At 37.1% G+C, this 25,700-nt stretch overlaps 1 protein-coding gene across 1 annotated transcript in view; it reads left to right on the top strand.

The window, feature by feature from the left end:
- Window positions 1-25,700, top strand: part of LOC126353882 (nucleoprotein TPR-like) — a 342,294-nt gene that overhangs the window by 48,250 nt on the left and 268,344 nt on the right. The window contains exons 7-8 of the mRNA XM_050003086.1: window positions 8,617-8,795; window positions 17,425-17,799. Of these exons, the coding sequence (XP_049859043.1) occupies window positions 8,617-8,795; window positions 17,425-17,799 (554 nt within the window). The remainder of the gene's footprint in view (window positions 1-8,616; window positions 8,796-17,424; window positions 17,800-25,700) is intronic.

Here is a 25,700-nt window from a genome sequence, read left to right as displayed (position 1 = left end):
CAGAAGTTGGACCATTACGGAATACGGGGAGTAGCTCAAAATTGGTCATTATTCACAATGTTGATAACAGCTGTGATGTGGGGTCTGAGTGGAGTGCTGTCAATTGTGAGGTGCCCCAGGGATCATTGTTGGGACCGCTCCTGTTCCTTATTTATATGAATGATATGCCCCTTAATATTACGGGAACTCTAAAATATTTCTGTTTGCTGTTTACTGTTTGGTAGTAAAGGATGTTGTGTGCAACATTGGCTTGGTTTCAAATAGTGTAGTACATGACCTCAGTTCATGGCTTGTAGAAAATAAACTAATGCTAAATCACAGTAAGACTCAGTTTTTCCAGTTTTTAACACACAATTCAGCAAAACCTGACATTTTGATTTCACAGAACGGGCATATGATTAGTGAAATTGAACAGTTCAAATTTCTAGGTGTTCAGATAGATATTAAGCTGTCGTGGAAAACCCACGTTCTGGATCTTGTTCAAAGACTTAATACTGCCAATTTTGCCTTTCGAACGGTATCAGTAGTTAGTGATCGTTCAGCACTAAAATCAGTCTACTTTGCTTATTTTAACTCGCTATTGTCGTAGGGTATTATATTTTGGGGTAACTCTTCCCATTCTAAAAGGATATTTTTGGCTCATAAACGGGCGGTTCGAGCAATAAGTGGTGTTAGTTCATGAACCTCTTGTTGACCTCTGTTCACGAGTCTAGGTATTTTGACATTGGCTTCTCAATACATATATTCCTTATTGTTGTTTCTTGTTACTAATATTAGTTTATTCCCAAGAATAAGCAACTTTCACTCAGTTAATACTTGACAGAAATGAAACCTGCATTTGGATCGGACTTCCTTAACTGTTGTGCAAAAAGGTGTGCAGTTTACTGATGCATCCATTTTCAATAAGCTGCCACTCGAATTCAAAAATCTTAGCAGTAATCCATGTGCTTTCAAATCGAAACTGAAGAGTTTCCTCATGGGTCACTCCTTCTATTCTGTCGAGGAGTTCCTTGAAAAATTAAGCTGATTTTTATTGTATTGGTGATAATGTTTACTTAAACTTATGGACTGTTTTTTTTAAGGTTCATGAACATTTATTTTTGTCTGTTATTATGTTTATGTTGTATTTCATGTACTGACTCGTTCCATGACTTTGGAGATTTGCCCCTCAATTTGGTCCTATGGAACTTGATGAGTAAATAAAAATAAAAATAACTTTATTGTCCCCACAGGTCTTCATTTGGGGCATAGTTCATCCTCTTACTTGGTTAAATATATTCTTGTCAACATTCTTTTTTCTTCTTCATAAATCTTTCAAATGGTCGACAGCTCCCTATGTGGCTCTGTAACAAGCGAAGTAAGTCCATTTTTTGGCATAGTTATTGATTCCCACATCACTTATGAAATAAAAAAATACCAAGCAGGGTCTTTTGTGCACTTCCCTTGCATTGCTGCTTCAAGAATGTTTGCACGGATCTATTTGTGGCACATAATGTGATGTCAGTTTTGTTCATTGTTTTTGTTATTTTCTCACCAATTCTTTGAAAGACTTTCCGCATCGTGGCTCTATTAATTTATTTTAATTGTACTTTTAAACATTTCTAAAGCTACTTTCCTTTTTGATTATAGTTAAGTTTCTCATCCACGAAGTACTCTGCTCCAGATGTAGCTTTTAATCAGTTTTTTATATCACTTGAACTTTTTGTGTTTTGAGAAAAGCCTTATTGTATTACTGTAAATGTTACTTTTGTCTCTCTTACTCTCCATTTTATATCTTCCCGTCTTCTTTTATCTTCAGTTGTATTATGACCTGGATATTTGTATTTTGATGTTGACTTAATCTTATTAATTTTAGTGTTTAGCTTCTCTGATATTTTGGGGCATGCTGGTATTTGTCTTTTTTGCATTAGTTCTCATTTTGTGTTCATTTCTTATAATTCAGTCCATATCTTCTAAGTGCCTTTGTACGTTTCTTTCATCCTGGGGTGTCAAAATTATGTTATCTGAAAACCTAAACTTCTATTTTCTCTGTTTATTTTACTACCTGTACAGCATTATTTGCAGTTATTTATTGCATATGCTTCAACAACTCTTTCTCATGTTTCCACCTTCATCTACTGGTAGGTCCCTCTCATTCTTCTGTCTGAGTTACCTGCCCTGCATTTTGACTTACCCAATGCATCCCTTTCTCCTTTTCAGTCAAGAAGCTATTAGTTCTGAAATCTAGGAAGCATCCCACTTTTATGAATTTTGCATGTGTTTATCGACAGTACTACGCATTTTGCCTGCTGAAGGTAACTCTTGCCAGCAGATCCATCTTATAATTTGTTAATTTTCACGGTTGCCTATTTCTTTGATAAAATGCTCTTTATTGATGTTGAAGATGACTGAGAATTAATTATATCCTTCTCCAACTATATCTAAGTGAATTGCCAAATAATGACTGCAAATCTCGTGTACAATTTTGTATAATAATATAATTTTGTATATGTTATTGACCACTGAAGATTCCCAATGTGAATGGGCAACATATGTCTGGTACTCAAGACTAAATTTCAGCTGCAAAAGATGGAAGTTTTCTTATTTTTATCGTAAAACATCATCGATGAAAAGGAATTAACTATGATGCTCAGGAGCAGTATTTCCTAACCTGGGGGTAATTACCCCCTTAGGGGTAAAATGAAATTTTCTGAGCAGTAAAAACTATACAGTTTGATTCTGTTTCAGTCACAAAATTAAATTATTTTCAAAATACCATTATCATAGTTTTGTAAGACTTTGATATTGATTATATATATTGTATCAATAATTACTTTTTCTCAATTAGTAGCATTAATGCAGTGGAGGTTATAGGTTCCTCACATAGTTCACCCACTACACACACACATTGTGCTTTGTCCCATACATTGCTAGAGATAAAAGTGAGACACATAAGTAACAAATGCTAAATACATTTAGAAAGTATCTTCCAAGTTGTCGATAGTACCTGCAGCAGTCCAGAAATTGCTTCATTATTCGCTTCTAAACAGATAAATGGAATTAATTGACACCATGACACAGCAGTAACTACATAAGATGTACTATAGTGTTTTATACAGTTTTACTATTATAATTAGATGGTTAGAAGCAAAGCAATAACAGCCTGAAGTCATCCAATTTTGGCTAGTTCAGAATTAAGGAGTGCAGTATATTATTGTTATTATTATTATTATTATTATTATTATTTGGTTAGACACAAAGCATTAACAAACTGAAGTTGTCAAATTTCAGCCAGTCCAGAATTAAGGAGTGCAGCATTGAGCTGATTTACGAACAATAAGTATAGTGTACATATCTGAACATGTTTGATTTTAAATGGGGTTGCAGTACGTAGGTCATGCAAGTTCCACAATGGAGAGGAGTAATGCAGGGGTAGCATGATTTGCAACAAATGTTTATCTTCACTGTGGATAGTTAGCTTTCTTATCTGAGAAGGAATTGTGAGTAGCACTTGTGATGCACCACGAATTGCTTCATCATTCACACACATAAAAATGTTCCAAGAAAAGTCTTTCATTCGGCAGTTTAGTTAGGTGCTAAAGTTGGTAATAAAGGTGGGGGAGAGGGAGGGACAGACAACAGGGGGTGGGGTGGGGGGGGGGGAGGGGGGACACAGAAGAGTGTATTAGCTAATGTTTGATTGCACTCAACATTAATGGTTAAGAAATGTTGGGAACCACTGCTCTAGAGCATTCAAAATAATAGCATTATCCAGAGCAGTGGCATAGCAGAAGTGGTTAAGGTATGTTCTTCACATGCTGAAGGTTGTAGGGTTGAATTGAGACAGGCTTTTATTGTTAAATGGTTATTGAAATGACTTTGTTCCTTATTTTACTTAAGTTATTATTTTAAATGCATTTTTTAAATATTCTAACCCATTGTTACATCATTTTAATCACAATGTTAATTGTTTTATTTGCTCTATTTTTTGATTATTTACTTATTTTTCCAGTTGAAAAAAAGCCTTATGAATGTGAATTTCATTATTTTTTTACCTATCATAATATTTAAACATTTGAAAATTCTGATCTGTCAGTTAAAAACCAAGAGACAAAGTGATCTAGGCCTATTTGTGTCGGCTGTGCAGTGATAACAAAAATGCAGTTTTTGTTAAAATATGTACATTGAAAATGTAAATTTTTGTTGCACTGTAGGCAAAATAAAGCAAATGAAGATTTAAATGAATGAACAGATTATAAATAAAATGAAAGTGAAGGAAAATGTGGAATAGGTATAATGAATGCAATGACATGGATGAAAGTGTGAAATGGAAGAAATTACATCAGTGATGATAAAATTACAGTAATTAAAATCACATGAACAAAGTTCGGAAAATCAAAAAAGAAATACAGGAAGAAAAAATTAGAGAAGATAAATTTAATTCAGTGGCTTGGCAAATTATTAGAAATAAAATCATTAGCATTTGAATCAGTTAACTGAATAAAAATAATTATGTTAGTCAATTCAGTGAATATTTAAAAATAAAAATTTAAAAGTACCTGATGGGATTGTAACCCACAATCTTCACAATTTCAGGAGTGTATCTTAACAACTATGCTACCCTGCATAATATAATGCTATTATTTTTAAATATCTAAAGTAAGGCTGTCCAATCTTTTTAACAATTAGCCAAAACTGATGATTCCAAAATCACAGGCAGGCCACTGATCTCTGACTGTTCCTATTTTTGTTACATTTGATAAAATTAAGTCATTGTGCTACAAAAGAAATGCAGCATTCTGAAATATGTCAAATATTAAAGTAATTAATGTGATTTTGGATATGGTTTCTGTTTTAGTAATTTTTCTATGTTAGGTGTCAGATCACATGTTGACAGCAACACCAAATCATAAATCTTTTCAAATCTTCTTTTGTACTTTTGAAGTTCTGGAATGTGCTTTAAAATGACTGTAATATAATCTTATATTTGTGCTTATTACAGTTGATAGCAGCAATATTGAGCTTATCTTTCAAATCTTTATGTATTGTGATAAGCTCAACATTTCCATTGTATAAATTTGCTTTGAATTTGCTTATCAAAGTAAACATAGTTAGAAGTGAACAATCATTGCTCTAAGCACTGTCGGACTTAACATCTGGAACAATCTTTGCCTCCTAATTTGAGATTTAAAATGTTGAGGTAATTAGTAATGTCAACAAGAAATGCAAGATCACTGAACCAGGATTTATTTTTCAGTAAATCAATTTCCAAAGAGTAACAACCTTTGTTCCTCTAAAAATTCCAATACCTGCTCCCTCAAGTTGAAGAAATGTTTCAACGAATTGTCCCCTTGAAAGCCGTCACACCACACAGATAGTTGAAACTCTCCGTATTTTTGATATCTTCTTCAAATAAAACCCTGAATTGATGTCTGTGAATAGCTTTTCCAGTTATGTAATTTATGCGGCTTACTACCTGGTCCGTAATATCATCCAGCTTCATGTCCTTTCCACATAATGCTTTCTGATGGATTATGCAGTGATATGAATTTTCTAACAAAGCTATGCAATAATTGTTTTTCTCGACCATTGCAGTGCACCACCAGTGCAAATAGATGTAATTTTGTCATTTGGTAAAGTTTATTTTTTCCCTAACACCTTCTTTAATTTTTATGAAAATATCTTTTCCTTGCACTGTAGTTCCAGCTGGCATAATTGTAGTCAATATTGAAATATGTCCCAGTGTTTATCAAAGCAATGAGCAAAAATAGCCAACTGAGATCTACTCGTTAAATCAAAAGTTTCATCTAATGCCATCTACAAGTATTAATGCTATCTTGCATTTGATTGCCGAATTCAATGAGAATTTCTTCCACCTGTCTCGTAAGTGTTTTGTGAAAGTGAAAGACTGTAAGCTTATGCTTTGACATTTGGACATTACAGTTTTGTGCAAAGGTTGTCAAAGCCTTTCTAAGAAATCCTCCACAAGAAAAAAGCTGCTTCTTTCCACTAAAAGCAAAGAAGACATATCCTGCAAACATGTTTCAGCAGTACTTCCAGCAGCTACATGGTTGTTGGCTGACTTGCATAGCAGCCAATGGCAACTATTTTTAGGGAGGCTGTGGGTCTGTTTAAGTGTATACCACGGCATTCAGGCCAGAAGCCATTAAAAAAAAAATTAAAGAAAAGTGTATGTCAGGGCTGTATGGCTTTCAGGACAAACACAAATCAACAAAAGTATAAGTGTATGCTGCGATACGCGGCATCTTGAGACATCCAGGCTCTTGTGGATGCCTACTTCTTGGTCTCTGTCTCAAAACTGAATGACTGTAGAAGTGTATATAATGAGAGACTAACTGCAAATAGTTTTTGTGCCGCGCGGGATTAGCCGAGCAGTCTGAGGCGCTGCAGTCATGGACTGTGCGGCTGGTCCCGGTAGAGGTTCGAGACCTCCCTCGGGCATGGGTGTGCGTGTTTTTCCTTAGGGTAATTTAGGTTAAGTAGTGCGTAAGCTTAGGGACTGATGACCTTAGCAGTTAAGTCCGATAAGATTTCACACACATTTGAACAAATAGTTTTTGTAAATAAATTCTATCAGTAATTTTAACTGTTTTTAATTTTATCATTAAATCTGTGCATTACAAAGTTAAGTTCGAAAGGTACTACCAAATATATCTATTTTATTTTTTTAAATGATGCTACACAGTTGAAAGCACAGAGTATTATTTAGTAACTCACAGCTCTACAGGGAATGTTTTGTTGAAATTCATGACTAAAGGCTCTGTGGTGGGTTTCTCAGTCTCACTTATTTAGCTCTTGGGGTGACATCAGTTGGGGGGTGTATCCCAGAGGCTAGTTAGCAGTTAAATCAAAGTTCCAGAGGTTAATGTTAAGTTCCTTTCTGTCATTCTTTGAAGATTCCCCCCAAGCTTTAAACATTTAATAATATGGTTTTGCACATCAGCAACTTCAGATGTTACCAGAAAATAATTTATTAAATGAAGATACAAAGTTGAAAAAGAGGTACAAGCACAGAAAGAAAGTAAGGTGTAGAGAATAAATGAGTGGAAATGTGGAAAGCTTCAGAAACTTCATTGGTAAATATGAGCAGTTTGAACATCGTGTTTGCGACTTCTTATTGTGTCTCTGTTCTCTTATTAAAAGTGCCACCACTTTACTGTGGCATTATCTTGTTCCATAATTCACAGCGAGGTTGAACTATGTGTAATTAGTGGAGACAGCAAAAAATGTCCCATTTTTTGCCAAATTTGGTGTTATTTCTTGTCGATTTCGATCCTATTTTTTGCCTATTTTGGTTTTATTTTTTTCCTTTTCAGTGTTACTTTTTCTATATTTCGGTGTTACTTTTTCCAAATTTCAGTGTACTTTATTTCAAATGTCAGTACCTAGTTTTACAAATTTTTTTTGTCGAATTCAATATTTTTTTTACTGAATTAGTTTATTTTTTGCAACTTTTGCAATTTTTGGCCAATTTCAGTGTTCTTTGCAAATTTTGATGATATTTTTTTTTTACCAAATTTGAGGTTATTTTTTACCAGTTTCAGTGTAATTTTTTTGCCAATTTCAGTGTATTTTTTGTCAATTTCAGTGTATTTTTTGCCAGTTTTGGTTTTATTTTTAAAAAATCATGTTTCAGTGTTATTTTTGGCACATGTACTGTTTTTTTGGCACTTGTGCTGTTTATATGGCGATTTTTGTGTTACTTGTTAGCAGATTCGGTGGGATTTTTTGCCAAATGCAGTGAGGTTTTTTTTTGCCAAACGTGGTTGTGTGTGTGTGTGTGTTTTTTTTAATGCGATGAGACTGTTTTTGCCAAATTTTCTGGTACTCATTTGCCTGCCACATTCAGTGTTACTCTTTCTTGGCCATATTTGGTCATTTTTTCCAGATTTGATTATATTTTTGCCATATTCAGTGTCTCTTGCCAAATTTATTTCTTGTGGCAATTGTGCTGGCTTTCTTATAAATTTCAGTGTGTTTATTGCTAAGTTTGGTGTTTTTACCGATTTGGATACTATTTTAGACGTCACATAGTTTGTTGTACGGGGAACGAACTGTCATTTTAATGTTGAACAGGAACCTCAGTCTTGAGGGGAGGAAAAAAGGCAAAATGTAAGTTAAACCTTCAATAACTATTGTTTATGAATATTGGTGAACTCTTCCTCAGACTTATAACTTTTTTATATATATGGGAAAATGACAGATTTCAAGATATTTCATAAAAAAATGTTGATTTCATGTTTAAAAAAACCCACAAATTTAGTGTTTTTTGTGTTATCACTTTTGCGAAATTTTCTTGTCCCTGGTAATTGAAATATCATCTCACAGGTATGAGCTCCTCCTTCACCTATCAACATGTTACTGCACACTGATATATTTTAATCCAAAATTAAAAATATGTGCAACTTCTTCCAGCCTGTGACAACTTTCTCTATAGTCATATTTGGTCTATTGCTCTGTCCATTTATATATTATAATTATTGACTTACTGGTGAAAAAAGTATACATAAAATACATGCCATTCCTTCCTCCAATTCAGCAGTATTTATTACGTGGGTGAGTACCATGCATTTTACTTCTAAATTTTCTGTTTTTTTTTTTTTTTTTTCTAAACAGAGAATTTGGAGCGAGATGTGGAAGACCTCTCTCCGTTGTTAGCTTCAGTAAAACGTATGTTGAAACCTGGTACAAGGCTCACACAAATATTTGTTAGCCACGCAGAACTATTACAAGAACTAGAACAGGAGCAGAATCGTAATTGTCGTCTTCAAAAGCATATGGATGCTATTATAGAGGTTTGTACTTTCAATACGTTAGTTACATTTCGGCATTCAGATTTTAGATATATGAAAAGTTTGATGGACGAAAATTAACTATTTGGGCAGTATGTTTTCTTGGAAGTTAGAAAATTTAATTTGCTGTGACAGCTTTAGAGCAAGAACAAGGTGATCATCTCTTTAATATTTAAAAATTAGCCGTCCACATACAGTTGTACATTTAATAAGCAGATTCGGTATTCTGTTAAATCAGTGAGTTTTGATGTCATGCTACCAGAATCTAATCAGCTTTGATTGGGTTCCACACCTTTTTCTGGCTTTGAACTTTATGAATAGTGGTTTGGTAGCTAAGTTTAGTAGATGGGGACTATTGTGATAGAAACTGTTATGCATGCTCCATTATTTTACTGTAACCAGTTTCAGCCCAAAACTTCTTCAGAGAGTATTAGTTATGATTCTAAAACTGAAATGTGTCTATTATCCTCAGATTAATGTCTTGAGCTTGCGAACAACCACGCCCTCTATTTCACTTGCCATTTGGAACATTACTATAAAATATGTGTAAAGAGTGTAATGCTGAGTGCATGTATTCACTAATTATTTATTATGCAAACAAATATTACAAAGTGCTTTTCTGTATTAAAAATAAGCTAGAATTTGCTAAGGATTATTGAAGATAGTCACTGAGAAGGCAGGTTTTATGCGTAGTAATGGGATATTAAGGATGAAAATGACAAATAAAAATGATAAAAGATTCATTCACAACTGGTTTATAGCGGGCATAAAAATGCGTAGTATCCCAAAGTACATTCCTAGTTCCTCAGGGGGCTCACGACTCTTTTTTGAGTACAGTGAAACCCCACTTTTACACTTTTCAAATCCAAGGAAATGTAAACTGTGGGAAATAATGTTTTAAACAGTAAAAGTTTCACAGTGAATCTCCCCTTGCTGTTTTGCACTTTATGTATGACATATGTACCTCGTGGGAATCAAAACACTTTTCAAGGTCTTGCTTATTATCTAATAATGATTTATTATCTAATAAAAACCTGTGCACTGATGTAACTGGAACTGATTACAGTATGGGAAGTAGAAATGTTTGACTCTGTTTCATATATCACAATTGATGTTCTTGGAAAGCCTGCATCAATCATTCATTACGTAAAGAATGAAATGCTGCACCAAATACGTAGTTTTCCATGCTTAGCGTGACCTGTTTCAAGAATTCATTTTTGTTGTCAGGTGCAAATATTTATGTAAGTATTTTGTGTAGTGTTTGCATATGTATTGCTCTGCACCTCTTGCACTGTAATAGTCTTCTTGAGATTATCTGGTACTGTTCCTTCTGAGTAATGAAAAAAATCACACACACACACACACACACACACACACACACACACACACACACACACACACACACACACACACACACATTGTTTGTTGTTGAAACGAGTGCCTCACCAGGGGCAAATTTTATTATATCATCTGTGTGCTTTAATAGTTCAGCTTCTTCAGTTTCTGTGTGTAAATTTAAAATCTAATAGCCACAATTCTCTCGTTTTCGTTTGCGTCAGAAAGTAAAAACCGATTTTGTGATATATTACAAGTTTCTTATCAGGGGCAAATTATTTAGTTTTAGTTATTAGTGCTTCGGTAGTTAGGTTCTTGAATATTTGCATAGGTTCTTGAATATTTGCATATTACTAGACACAGTTAATGCGTTTTCGTCCGGGTCTGCAGTAGAGTTGTGCAGCACTTGCCAGTAGTCCGTTTATTTACATAGCTTAGTTTTCCACGGTATTTGGTATGGAAAGTGACTGCGATTGTTGTGTGTGGATGCGAGCGGAGTTGGTGCCACTTCGATCTCAGTTTCAGGCTGTGCTGGCTTCGGTTACACAGCTTGAGGCTGCAGTGGATGGGCACCACTGTTGTGGGCCAGCCATGGGGATCCAACGGACATCCAGCGCATCAGAGTCCTCCGGTCGGTCCTCATCGGTGGCCAACACAGTTACTGCTCGCACTGAGGCTGACCCCTCACCTGTGGTCTAGTGGGAGGTCGTCCCGGGGCGAAATAGATGACGAAAGACTTCCCAGGCGGCCACACGTAAGGGCCCCCCCCCCCCCCGTTTGTCTGACAAACAGTTTCCAGGTGCTGTCTGTGGCTGACAATGTCACTGAGCCGGATGCTGTCGCCTCTCCTGTTTCAGAGGAAACCACTCAGCCTGCAACATCCGGGCAATCGCAGAGGGTGGGACTATTGGTAGTTGGGAGCTCCAACGTTAGATGCGTTATGCGGCCCCTTAGGGACATGGCTGCCAAGAAGGGACAGAAAACCAATGTGCACTCTGTGTGCATACTGGGTGGAGTCATTCCAGATGTGGAAAGGGTCCTCCCGGATGCCATGAAGACCACAGGATGCAGCCAGCTGCAGGTGGTTGCTCACATCGGTACCAGTGATGTGTGTCGCTTTTTATCAGAAGAGATTCTCTCTGCCTTGGAGCGGCTAACAGTAGTAGTAAAGGCTGCCAGTCTTGCTTGCAAGAAGAAAGCAGAGCTGACCATTTGCAGCATATTCGACAGGACCGATTGCGGACCGCTGGTACAGAGCTGAGTGGAGGGTCTGAATCAGAGGCTCACGCGGTTCTGCGACCGTGTAGGCTGCAGATTCCTTGACTTGCACCAAAGGGTGATTGGGTTTTGGGTTCCGCTGAATAGGTCAGGGGTCCACTATACGTAGGAAGTGGCTACTCGGGTAGCAGGGGCTGTGGCGTAGTTTTTTAGGTTAGAGGGTCTTGGGAAAACACAAGATTGACTTCAGTCACAAAGGGTGCAGGCTGAACACAGGAAGAACATAGATATAGGAGCCATTGGTATAACAGTTGTTACTTGTCGTAGCTGTGTTGGGGAAGTACCAGAGCTCCAAGCGCTAATAGAAGGCACTGATGCTCAAATCGTTATAGGCACTGAAAGCTGGCTAAAGCCGGATATAAGCTCAGCTGAAATTTTTGTGAAGAACCTAACGGTGTTCTGAAAAGGTGGCTAACACGGTGGTGTGTTTGTTGCTATAAGTAGTAGTTTAACTTGTTGCGAAATTGAAGTAGATACTTCCTGTGAGTTAGTATGGGTAGAGGTCATTGTTGGCAATCGGAATAGAATAATAATTGGGTCCTTTTACCGACCTCACAGTTCAGATGATACAGTTGTTGAAAGGTTCAAAGAAAACTTGAATTTGATTTCAAACACTTACCTGACTCATACGATAATAGTTGGTGGTGACTTTAATTTACCCTCGATATGTTGGCAAAAATACGTGTTTAATTCCTGAGGTACACATAAAATATCATCCGAAATTGTGCTAAACGCATTCTCTGAAAATTATTTCAAGTAGTTAGTTCGTGAGCCCACACGAATAGTAAACGGTTGTGAAAACACACTTGACCTCTTAGCAACAAATAATCCTGAGTTAATAACTAGCATCAAAACCGATATAGGGATTAGGTGAACACAGGGTTGTCGTAGCGAGATTGAATATTGTAGTTCCCAAATCGTCGAAAATTAAGCGAAAAAATATACCTATTCGAAAAAGCAAGTAGTAATTCACTTGATGCTTTCCTGAGAGACAGTCTCCACTCATTCCAAATTAATAATATAGGTGTAGACCAGATGTGGCTTAAATTCTAAGAAATAGTATCGGCAGCAATTGAGAGGTTTATACCAAATAAACTTACAAACGACAGAGCTGATTCTCCTTGGTACACAAAATGGGTTAGAACACTATTGCAGAAATAACGAAACAAACATGCCAAATTTAATGGCGGTCCTTTACAGAAGCTCGAAACTTTGTGCGGAGTACGATGCGAGATGCTTGTAACAGTTTCCACAACGAAACTTTGTCTCGAAACCTGGCAGAAAATCCGAAGAGATTCTGGTCGTATGTGAAGTATGTTAGCGGCAAGAAACAATCAGTGCCTTCTCTGTGCGATAACAATGGAGATACTATCGAAGACTGTGCTGCCAAAGCAGATTTACTAAACACAGCCTGCCGAAATGCCTTCACGAAAGAAGACAAATTAAATATTCCAGAATTCGAATCGAGAACAGCTGCCAACATGAGTAACATAGAAGTAAATATCCTCGGAGTAGTGAAGCAACTCAAATCGCTTAATAAAAGCAAGTCTTCTGGTCCAGGCTGTATACCAATTAGGTTCCTTTCGTAGTATGTTGATGCATTAGCTCCATACTTAACAATCATATACAACTGTTGCTAAACAAAAGATCTGTATCCAAAGACTGGAAAGTTGCATAGGTCACACCAATATTCAAGAAACGTAGTAGGAGTAATTCACTAAATTACAGGCTCATTTTGTTAATGCTGATATGCAGCAGGATTTTAGACCATATATTGTGTTCGAACATTTTGAATTACCTCGAAGGAAAAGGTCTATTGACACACAATCAGCATGGTTTTAGAAGACATTGTTCCTGTGAAACACAACTAGCTCTTTATTCACATGAAGTGCTGAGTGCTCCTGACAAAGGATTACAGATCTATTCCGTATTCCTGGTTTTCTGGAAGGCTTTTGACACAGTACCACACAAGCGGCTCATAGTAAAATTGTGTGCTTATGTAATATTGTCTCAGTTATGCGATTGGATTTGCGATTTCCTGTTAGAGAGGTCACAGTTTGTAGTAATTGACGGAAAGTCATTGAGTAAAACAGAAATGATTTCAGGTTTTCCCCAAGGTAGTGTTACAGGCCCTTTGCTGTTCCTTATATATGTAAACGATTTGGGAGGCAATCTGAGCAGCCGTCTTTGGTTGTTTGCAGATGACGCTGTCGTTTATTGACTAATAAAGTCATCAGAAGGTCAAAACAAACTGCAAAACAATTTAGGAAAAATATCTGAATGGTGCAAAAAGTGGCAATTGACCCTAAATAACGAAAAGTGTGAGGTCACCCACATGAGTGCTAAAAGGAACTCGTTAAACTTTGGCTAGATGATAAATCAGTCTAATCTAAAAGCCATAAATTCAACTAAATACCTAGGTATTACAATTACGAACAACTTAAATTGGAAATATCACACAGAAAATGTTGTGGAGAAGGCTAACCAAAGGCTGTCTTTTATTAGCAGGTCACTTAGAAAATGTAACAGACAGGCAGCACGTTTTGTATTATCACGAAATATGGGAGAGAGTGTCACAGAAATGATATGGGATTTGGGCTGGAAATCAATAAAAGAAAGGCGTTTTTTTGTTGCGACTGAATCTTCTCATGAAATTCCAATCACTAACTTTCTCCTCCGAATGCAAAAATATTTTGTTGACACCTACGTAGGGTGGAACGATCACCACGATAAAATAAGGGAAATCAGAGCTCGTACAGAAAGATATAGGTGTTCATTCTTTCTGCACACTATACGAGATTGAAATAATAGTGAATTGTGAAGGTGGTTCGATGAACCCTCTGCTGGGCTTTTAAATATTATTTGCAGAGTATCCATTTAGATATGCCGCAAAAAATCGTACATAAATATTTGCATTTGACAATGAGAATAATTTCTTGACACACATCTTGCTAAGTATGAAGAAATACATAACTGACGCTATGTTTGAACCAGAAACATTTGAGCAATGCAGTGGGAGCGAAGGTGTAAACTAGCACTACAAGTGACCAAACACGAAATACTGTTTGAATAACGCAAAGGTGTCCGTATGATTACAATACACTCAAAGCTACATATGTGCTGTAGAGAGAGTTTGGAACTGGTTGTGATTGGTTATGATACCTTTATTCGAATTATCCTGGTTACTCCCATCAGCCAACACACCGAGTAGCAATTGGCAGCTGCAGGAGAGCACAGATTGTTTCTACTCTTACTCATTTACTGGCACTGATCTGTGGAGTAGAGGACCTTGGTGTCAAGAAACTTAACCACATAACGTTTGTAAATACTTGACGGCCAGTGCCATTTTATGTCGGTTATGTCAGTTCATTTCTCCATGAACATTTTTTCATAAAGCATAAATTGCAGGAAGATTATAAGTATACTAATGGAGAAAGGTGCAAAATAACTTTGTGAACATAGGAAATTTGATGCAGGAAAACTTAATTCTGGGAATGTAAAAGCAGGGTTATACTGTATGTTCCTGGCGAGCACGATACTCCATGCTGTTACAGCCCTTACTTCTTTTCTTGTACTGAAATCTCTCATCTTTGTCTATCCTTCCTTGTCTCACTCTCTACCATGGTGGCAGCCCTTGATGTGGACCTGGCTATTTTCTAGGTTTTGCTCTTTCTCGGAATATTCATTCATTTACTTTAACCATCTTTTGGCTGAAGTTAATTTTTGCTCCCCTTTTGGGCTCTGACATTCATTTTCCAAATTTTTTCTCTAGTGTGGATCGACTGAGTAAGAACACATTCAATAACGCCTACTAAATGGGTTGTCAAAGATCTGCACAGAACACATGTGTAGACTGTTACATATGCTTCAAAGCCAAATCACACTCCTGATGCTTGAGATTCTTGTTCTCCACGCATGCCAACAAGTTGGTTCCAGTCTTTGTGTGACATCAGGACCCCTGACAATGGCCATTGTGCCAGATGGCCTTTGCTGTGGCTGCGTGGCACCTATGAGGAAAGCCCAGTGGCCACCCATCTCATCAGGCAGATCTAGACACCTCAAATTGATAACTTAGAACACTACTGCTTTCCCTATTGTTGCTACCCCATGGGAAGTGGGACAAGCCAGACATCTGGGAACAAAACAATTTATCCAGTACTTAGTATGCACTCGTACTAATGGAACTTTTACTGGGACAAAGCAGTTATTTTTTGTGCAACATGTTGTTGTTCTTGTGGCCTTCAGTCCTGAGACTGGTTTGATGCAGTTCTCCATGCTACTCTATCCTTTGCAAGCTTCTTCATCTCCCAGTACCTACTGCAACCTACATCCTTCTGAATCTGCTTAGTGTAGTCATCTCTTGGTCTCCCTCTACGGTTTTTACCCCCCCCCCCCCCCCCCCCCCAAACCATTTCGCCCACCACCCTTCTGCCTTGTGCTTCTTCTGGCAGAATCATATACTGCACCTAGCTCCAGGTGCAGGTTCCTTCTCCAGTGTCTACATGTGACAGAGGCCCGACAAGAGCCAACGACTGAAGAAATTGCTGCCTATGGGTCCCAGGCCCCAGGGTTGCTCACTCTTCATCCATCCTCACACTCTTCACAGTTAAGCCCTCACAAGCGCCGCAGTCACCAAAGACTATGAATGAGAAGAAGAATCAGGACAAGGCTACTCCAGTGTTCTTGGAGGCACAAGATTCCCCCTCACATTAGGATTCAGAACCCAAGCTCATAGATGTGGTTCCATCCCTACTAACCTCTACACGCCTAACCTAGGTATCCGTAACATCATCATTCATAGGAAGTATAATGGATATTACTATCGCTTGCTGGAACCATAACATGCTATTTCCTCCTCTTCTGCAATTTGTGTGACTATGCATCATCTCACTTCACTGATGACCATTCTTCAACACCCTGTAGCTATCTTGCTTTGGTCTCATACATCTTGCTCGCCAGATGGTAGAGTTTTGTCAGGACTGGCTCTCCCAATGCCGTCAGTAGTTCCAATGGAATGTTGTGTACTCCGGGGGCCTTGTTTCGACTCAGGTCTTTCAGTGCTCTGTCAAACTCTTCACACAGTATCATATCTCCCATTTCATCTTCATCTACATCCTCTTCCATTTCCATAATCAGGTGTATTATAAATCAGTTAATATTCTTCAAATGGTTTCTTAGTTAAATAGTCTTCCAAGTGGCTTCTTTCATTGATGTAAATGACTGTGTTAATTGGTGCAAATTAAATTATGCCTTCCGTAATACAAAACAGTCTAGTTTCTGCGTATACTTATAGCAGGATTTTTTAGTCAGCCTAGTTATGAAAGGACTGTATTTTAAATTTGAAATAAGTCATCGTTGTGCAAGAATTGCTTTCCCTGGTTCCCTAAGACAATGACACCTTGTGTCATTAAATTTCTGTTGGCCACAGATACTATTTGACAACAATGACACATAACATTGAAATATATCACTTGAATGTCAGTTAATCTCTTCAAACTGAACATAAGATCAATAACTCTTTATAACTTGTATGTCCACTTTAATGTCAAACACACAGATTCTATTATTGGAGGTGAAGTTTTCTTAAATTTATTGTTTTGAGATTACTCTTTAATTACCACCAATATCTAATTTACACTCAAGCATTAAAAGGAAACTGTTCAACTATATTGTTCAAATGTTGGATTTTTTAAAATTTTGTTTGAAGTATTTTAGATTTGACTTCAGGGGGTAGCCTATATCTACTCAAAAAAGGTACACAAAACACTCACAAAAGGCTGCTCGTTATCATAAACCAGTACTCGTCAATCCTGTTTACCAATTTTGTCTTCACATGTTTTGCTTCAGGTTGTAAACAGTGCTACTGCTGGTGCCATTCAAAATAGCCGTAAATTCCTCTTTTTTAAAGAGGTTTGTAAATAACAAACAACCGAATGTGTTATGATGACGTTAACATTTATTACACATTGTGTTTATTGACTTGTAAGTTAACTGTTTGTAATAGGACAACTCTTTTTAGGAACTGGAAACCAGAACACCTCTTTTAAAGATGCAAATGAGTGACCTGACAGAAGCAGTTAAGCAGAATGCAGAAATGGAACTCAAATTTAAAGAAGTGTTGCTAGAACTCATGAGTTTGAGGAAGTACATGGCAAATATGAGGACTAACTTGAACTCAGATGATGACTTTGGTGAAACAGAAAAAAGTGAAATGCAGCAAGATACAGTGGGTGTGGAAAAATCTGACAATTTCAAAGATGTTGCTGATATTGTTGATTATCTACGCACTAGACCACAATTAGTGCCTACAAAAGAGTTTATTTCAGAGACAACACCAAAAAGATTCTTTGGTTCCAACAGTACTGCTGATAATGAGAGGCTATTTCCAAAATCAGTAAGTATGAGAAAGTACCACAAAGTTCATTTTAAATAATAGTAGGAAAAATAATAATGTTTTGAGGGATGTACACAAGTCAATAAAGTCTCGATGGATGTACAGGCGTCAGCTGAAATCGAGCATTGAAATAATTCAATGGCGAAACGTGAAATATTTTCTGTATTGGGACTTGAACCCGGATTTCCCACTGTGTGAGAGTGGTCGCCTTAACTGATTTGGCTATCCAAGCACACTTTCCTTCTGAGCTAAGTTTTAAACTTATCACACTCTACAAAGTAATGTCCCCATCAATTTACATCATTTTGCTTGCAGTGTTGTATTCCCAAAAGAAGTATGGACATTCTAGTACATCTGCATTGAAGATGTCATAGCAGTTAAGCTTACAGTCATAGTATACACGTGTGGTGCCTGTTCTGTCGGACCTGTCTGACACAGCAGACCCCACACATTTGCAATAAATAATAAATAAATAATATTATAGCTCTCTCTCTCTCTCTCTCTCTCTCTCTCTCTCTCTCTCTCTCTCTCTGTGTGTGTGTGTGTGTGTGTGTGTGTGTGTGTGTGTGTGTGTGTGTGTAAGATTTACAACATTTTCATTCTTATTTATGTGCCTGGTGACCGTTCAACCTCTGAAGTACCAGGCAATAATAATTAAAGTTTGTACTTTGAATCATGCGGTAGAAGAACTTATCAGTTAGATACATTGAAGTTGTGCTTTTTTGCGCCGAAAAAAAGTGTATGGGTGAATTAAAAGAATATATGAATATACTAGTCATATTGCATAAGTGGAACACATCTTCCCCTCTTGTAATACCTAGTGGGTGTAATTAAACTAAAGCTAATCACGATTGTCCAATGTGGGCAGTAATTGTCGTACAGTTGCAAAACTTGGTAGATGTAAATCTGGTACCGTATGCTGTTTGACAGTATGACATCCATGCTGTCATTTGCCAATCCGTAATGTGGGTGAACAGCCCATATATATATACAAAGATTCCAAGACTTACCAAGCGGGAAAGTGCCGGCAGACAGGCACATGAACAAAACACACAAACACACACACAGAATTGCTAGCTTTCGCAACCGATGGTTGCTTCTTCAGGAAGGAGAGGGAAAGACGAAAGGATGTAGGTTTTCATTTATATATATATATATATATATATATATATATATATATATATATATATATAAAGAGATCCTGTGCTCTTAGTGAAACTGTTTTTATATGAACAGCAGCAGTTACAGTGCTGCACTGAGACTGTTGTTAACTAATAGGTCTGAGGAGAGGCTTGATTTCATTAAATGTATTAAAGGAGATGGTAATGAAATTCGGAAACATGGGTGATCTTTGTGACACCTGGAAGAGGAAGGCATCCTATCCCATTGGAAGTTTCAGATGAGTTTGCTTTTGCTGCAACTGACCATGCATCATATCCCCTGGGTAGTGATTGATAGTGCATGTGTCATGAAAATTGTCCATCCTATGGTCAACAGTACAGAAAGTTCTGTGGTGTATTTTATATGACAAAAATGTTTAAGTATATGAAATTGTTAATATATCTTGTACAGTGTCCGCAGCTCGTGGTCTCGCGGTAGCGTTCTCGCTTCCCGAGCACGGGGTCCCGGGTTCGATTCCCGGCGGGGTCAGGGATTTTTCACCTGCCTCGTGATGACTGGGTGTTTGTGTCGTCTTCATCATCATCATCATCAATCATCCCCATTACGGTCGGAGGAAGGCAATGGCAAACCACCTCCACTAGGACCTTGCCTAGTATGGCGGCGCGGGTCTCCCGCGTCGCTCCCCTACGCTCGGTAAACGGAGTATGGGACTCATCATCATCATCATCATCATCTTGTACAGTGTGCTTATAAACGTCTTGATTTCCTATGTTTCGTCATGTAAGTTACATTACTCTCTGTGAACAGTCATCAGATGTAATCACCAAGATTCGCTCGTTAGACTGCCTTTGGTACCTTCTTTCAAACAATTGTCAGTCCCGATGGAACCTTTTGGCCCATCTCCCCGAATATTTGCCCGTACAAAACTTGAAAACATCTAGATTCAAGTGAAGTACATGAACTTTAGACACATTCTGCTCCCCATTGCTGTGGAGTTCTTCAAAAGACCCACTACCACATCCCTGTAGTTGTCCACCATGTGATTCCCTAGGAAACCATTCATTACATCCTAGAATTTCTTCCAGGCCTTTCTTTGAACTGATAGAATCTTACTGATGAATGTGTCATCAAGAAGTAATTTTTTCATGTAGGGTCCACAAAAATTCTGGCCCTTATCTTACCCTCTGATAGTTTGAGTAACACATTCTGGTGTTACTTTATTTCCATCTCGTGTATCTAATGCTTTTACAAAGGCCAAGCTTAATATGGGAGGGAGACATTAGAATCTTTTCCTGTTTGACAAGGGATTCATGTATTTCTGATCTCTTTGTAAACACTTCAAAAACAAAACCATTTTGAAATCACAAATTACATCCCACTGTTGTTCAACATATTTTACCACCTGAAGGAGATGTTAGAACACTTGAGAGTAATAATCCTTCAGATGTGTCGAATGAGCTATTGGAATTGATGGATACTTGTCTCCATTACGGAGGAGAACAGCTTTCAGGTTATTGCAGGAACTGCAATTGCCAGTCCTTTAGATCACTGTTAAATCCCACTTCTTTGCAAAAGGTGAGCATATTGTGGCAATAGCACAGTTTGTCTGTTAGAGTGATGTAGTGAGAAAGTTTCATGGTGATTCTGCTGGTTGGATATCTTGCAAATCTTTCCGAATAGGTTCCACTGCTTTAGTCTTGATGTTGGAATTTTTGAATTTGATTTTGTAAGTCCTAGATTAGATCCCTGATCAAGTCATTTAACTCATTTTTTATGGAGTAGTAAAATGTAGCATTGTCATCATCTGAGAAGTCTATTTCGTGATCAGTTTTGCTATTTGATTCACTACCGCCATCTTCACACTCCTTCAGTATTGGTGTAGGAGGAACAGTAAGCTCCTCACTGTGAGTAATGGGCGTAAGAGATGACGGCAAGTCTGGGTATGCAATGACATTGGTTTTCTTACCCTTCTTGTGATAAGACAAGTCAGCAACACAGAAATAGCAGTTGGAGAGGGGATATGTTGGTTCTTGCCAAATTCTAGGTACACCAAATGTAATTTTTTCTGTTTTCTCCTGTATACCAGGCCTCGAGAGTGGTTCTGCAACACCCACACACAAACGTGGTGCCCAGTTCTTGTCTAGGTCTCCTGAAGGGATACCAAAATACGATCTGTATGCTGAGTGGAAATTGTTAGCATCCTTTACTGAATGCTTTACTGCTTTCAATCCCATTAAGACACCACATACATAACAAAAACAATCTGGATGATGCTTACAACAACAGGAAGATGCTGTTAGTCATTAATAATGTGAATCTGAGACAGCTGTCATTTGATCGAACTGTTTATCCATCTCATAGATAAAGTGTTCTTAGCTAATATAATTTTAACCAATTAATTTCATATGGCTGAGCAAAAAAAAAAAAAAAAACAAAGAAGTGATCATATAAAACTAGGATTGAATCAGTTTAGTTTAGTTGTGAAGTTATTCATTAAAAACAAGCACAAAATTCTCTTAAACAAGCAAAAGATTTTCTTATGGTACATAGTGGATCATACAAATGTCCTTCATCTTATTGTAAATTATATAATGTTGTTTTAACAATATAAAATGAAAGAATTGTATGATGTGGCTATAATAAAATGCAGCTACTCACAGAGATACAGTGTGGTCTGTAATTATCCCATGGCTGCAAAACTTGGTAAATATTCTAATGTGTTAATGCAAAACAAATTTATGCTGGAAGAAATTTAGCTCCAATTTTTACTACCAGGCGCAAACCTGGCACTGTTGAGTGCAAGAAAGACATACAGAAATGTTTCCACATATAATATTGATTTTATTATTATATATTAAAAACAAAGATTCCAAGACTTACCAAGCGGGAAAGTGCCAGTAGACAGGCACAATAAAATAACATACAAACACACACACACAAAATTTCGAGCTTTCGCAACCGGCGGCTGCTTCGTCAGGAAAGAGGGAAGGAAAAGGAAAGATGAAAGTATTTTATTTACATCATTGATTTTATTATTAACTACACAGTTTGTGCAATATGTGCACTGGAGACATCGACAACATGCTTTAAGTGGCGGATTTGCACCTGGTGGCGTAAAATAGAACTAATTTTTTTCCCCATTGTATGTCAGTTCTGCATTAATGCATTATCATATCTATCAAGTTTCAATACCATACAATGACTGCAGCCCACACCAGACCTCCGTCAGTAACTTTATTTTAATTACAGAATAAGAGGGGAAGATGTGTTCCACTTATGCAGTATGACTAGTATGTTTAAATATTCCTATAATTAATTCATACAGTTGGACCCAAACGAGCACAACTTAAATGTATTTAATTCATAAGTTGTTCTACTGCATTATTAAAATTGTGGACTTTCCCCATATCTCAACTCAATATCAATGGCTTCTGTCATTGTACTTCTTCTTTGTCGCATTTAGACTAGAATCCATATCTCGTTCTTTTTTTACATTTTTTTTGCTAGCTGTCATATATATTATCATGTTGTAACCACAGTGAAGTCCACACCCGAAAACAGGGTTGTGAGTGAAGTACAACACAGCATTAGGAGGGTGTGTGTGTGTGTTTTTTTTTTTTTTTTTTTTTTTTTTTTTTTTTTTTTTTTTTTTTTTTTTTTTTTTTTTTTTTTTTTGAGACAGCAATGTATTGCTAGAACAGAATTGTCTCGTGGTTGGAGAGTGTTGCTGTTTACGCAAACATCAAATATTCCAAAATATGTAAACACACACACACACACACACACACACACAATTGCAGTCTTGTGCAACTGGAACCTTGCCGTGTGTGTGTGTGTGTGTGTGTGTGTGTGTGTGTGTGTGTGTGTGTGTGTGTGTGTGTTTTCTATTGTTGACGAAGGCATTAATAGCTGAAAACTTAATTCAGCTTCTCCACTAAATGGTGAATAGCAAGTTCCATTGTTCGAAATATTGCTAGTGATAGGATGTGAACTGGCAACCTCCGCAGCACGCTGGCCAGTGACACTAACTGCTACTCCTCATTTAGTGCAGCACAGCTTGCAACTGTTGTGCTTTTACATCTTTATTAGATATATTCTGATCTCTTGGCTGACATATTTGCAGTGTTATGCTTCATTTCCAGCCAACAATCTTGAAAGTTCACTGTGTGTGATATTGCTTTTTCCTTTCATTTGCTTACTCTTGAATTAGTACTGCTCACCTCGTTTTTCAGTTATTCATTAATTTACAGTGCCTGAGGAAAGACAACAAACAGTGGTGATAAGTAACTACTGTGGTCTGCCAAAGAGATGAAATCTGGTATTTTAAAAACACCATAGAATGATAAATATTTAATACTCTCAGTGGCTAAGTACCATGTCCTGTTAACTATCTGATTTTTATTTATCTGTCAACTTCACATAGTTGAAAATTCAGAGAATATATTAAGTTCTGGGTGGTGCAATGCTGGCGATTTGAATAAACTGTTTTTAACCCTGTGAAAAGGATTGTACTATTCTTCATTCCAAATCCATGGATTATCATTCTTCATTAGCTTCTTTAATAGTGGGTTAGGAAGACACTGATCTCCCAAAAGTCTTTGATAGAACCTACACAGTGCTATAAAAGCTTTCAGTTGCTTTTTTACAAATTGGGGACATACATTCTCCAATGGCTATTAATTTTTACTGGATTTGGGTTGACTAAATAGAATGAAATTAAACCCTCCAGTTTTGATTTTTTTTCCATGCAGCCGCAATTTTATTTTACATTAAAGTGACTTCTGAAATCTGAATAATTGCTAGCACATCATTCAGTATCTCCAGCTGTGCCTCCCATGCGACAGTACTGATTAAAATGCCTCCAGTATAAATTGTTAGCTTTTCCAACATTTTATCTCCTGATATCTGATCAAATGGTGATGCTGATGCTGATGCTGATGCTGATGCTGATGCTGAAATATTTAAACAAAATGGCATGACCTTGAATTAGTAATGTCTTCCATTAAATAAAAGTGCTGTATCTTTGTGCTTTCTTCCATCTTATTTCAGCTACCAGTAGCAGTTAGGTGCACACAAACTCATTTGACACTGCCCATCTTTTGATGCTTACAGTGATTCTTCTAGGTTCTCTGGTTGGTGAGGTTGCAGCAGAATAATTCTGTTAACTACATCTGCATTAATCTCAACTCCTTACAGTTCCATCTTTCTTGCTCATGATGTGTAGCAGCTTTACAATAAGTACTCTAACATCTTTCACTTACATCGTAATCGACGTTTTTTTAAATTTGTGTTTTTACTGCCAATGGGTTAAATGAAGGTATTGGATATTTTTCTGCCAAAAACTCTTCATCTATGTAAAACCACGTGAATTCCTACCTATATCCGCATGCATTCACGCACGCGCGCGCGCGCGCGCGCGCGCGCTCGCGCACACACACACACACACACACACACACACACACACACACACACGAGATAATGCGTTGCATTGGCATAGTGGCTGGTGAGCTTATACAAAAGTGGATAATTACTTAAATGTAATGTACACCTCTGGAGTCTTTGTACAGTTTTGCCAGATCAGTAATAGTGTGTGATTTTGTTCTATGAAAATAGACATGAAAATAGTCACTGCCATAAATTATCAGAAGAACTTCCTTTCATATCTGTGAATAGCCTCTCTAGCCAGATACAGAATCTGCAAGCCCTCGTAATCCATTGGGTGCTATGTTCAACTGCCTATTGATAGTTGGACGTAGGTGTCAGCTAAATAAACCATGGAGAAAAAACTTACCCCAGTTTTGTTGTCATTAATTTGGTTGGAAATGGAGTTGGCTAAGTCTCATATCTTACTGAGAATTAACACTTGACCTGTGTAACACAGAAAATAAATTCTTTAAATCTATGCAAGTTTACTTTTACATTTTCCTTATATGCAAATGTTGTTAGTCTAATAAGATAAAATTGGGATTACTACTGATGTGTACTGTCTGTTTAGACAGTTCATTTATCATATCCTTAATTTGATAACTGAAACTTGTGCACACTTCCAATCCAAACAGAATTTCTGTTGTAGACAATACTACTTTGAAAATGACAAATATTTCCAGGTTTTTAAAAAGAAAGGTCTAATTTTACTTTATTTACAATAAGAAACTTGTCAATAGTAGATTAAAAAGGTATTTGTAGATTTGAGAAGGTTTGGAGGATAACTCAGCCGTGTGTTTGTTTTCATGTTTAAAAGAAAATGGCTGTGTTTGTATGTAACGAAAATCAGTGACCTATCCTGATGAGACAGAAGGAAATATGGGCTTGTATATAATTTTCGTTATGGGTCCAGTATTGGAAAGGCAGAATAGTCTTGCGGTTAAGACACTGGATTCTCATTTTGGAGTTGTGTTGAAGTTCTTATTAGGCTATACAAAATTTTTTCCATGATTTCCATAAACTGCTTAATGCAGATGAATTACAATTAAGATGAAATGAAATGAAGGCCTGTAAGCAGGCATAAATGCCAAATGGTGGTGATTGTGATTGGTGCTTGAAGTGCATCCGTAATCACACCAGTAAGAGTCTAGCGCTGTATGTTCTGATGTCAGTACCTGGAGGCATCATTGTTGTGTGTAAATTGATGCCTCACATTGGTTTAGTAACAGAGCTTAAAGATAATATTTGTCTTCTTGTGATTCCGTATTTGTTGATGAAAACTGTAGCATTATTATATGATTGATTGCCTGTATTGTGTTGGTATGTAATGTAGCATACCATAGAGTGTCTTAAAT

This window comes from Schistocerca gregaria, chromosome 3, assembly GCF_023897955.1.
Source record: "Schistocerca gregaria isolate iqSchGreg1 chromosome 3, iqSchGreg1.2, whole genome shotgun sequence".
In the NCBI taxonomy this organism is placed as follows: Eukaryota; Metazoa; Arthropoda; class Insecta; order Orthoptera; family Acrididae; genus Schistocerca; species Schistocerca gregaria.
Note: the sequence above shows the minus strand (reverse complement) of the source record. Positions and strands in the feature narration are given on the sequence as shown.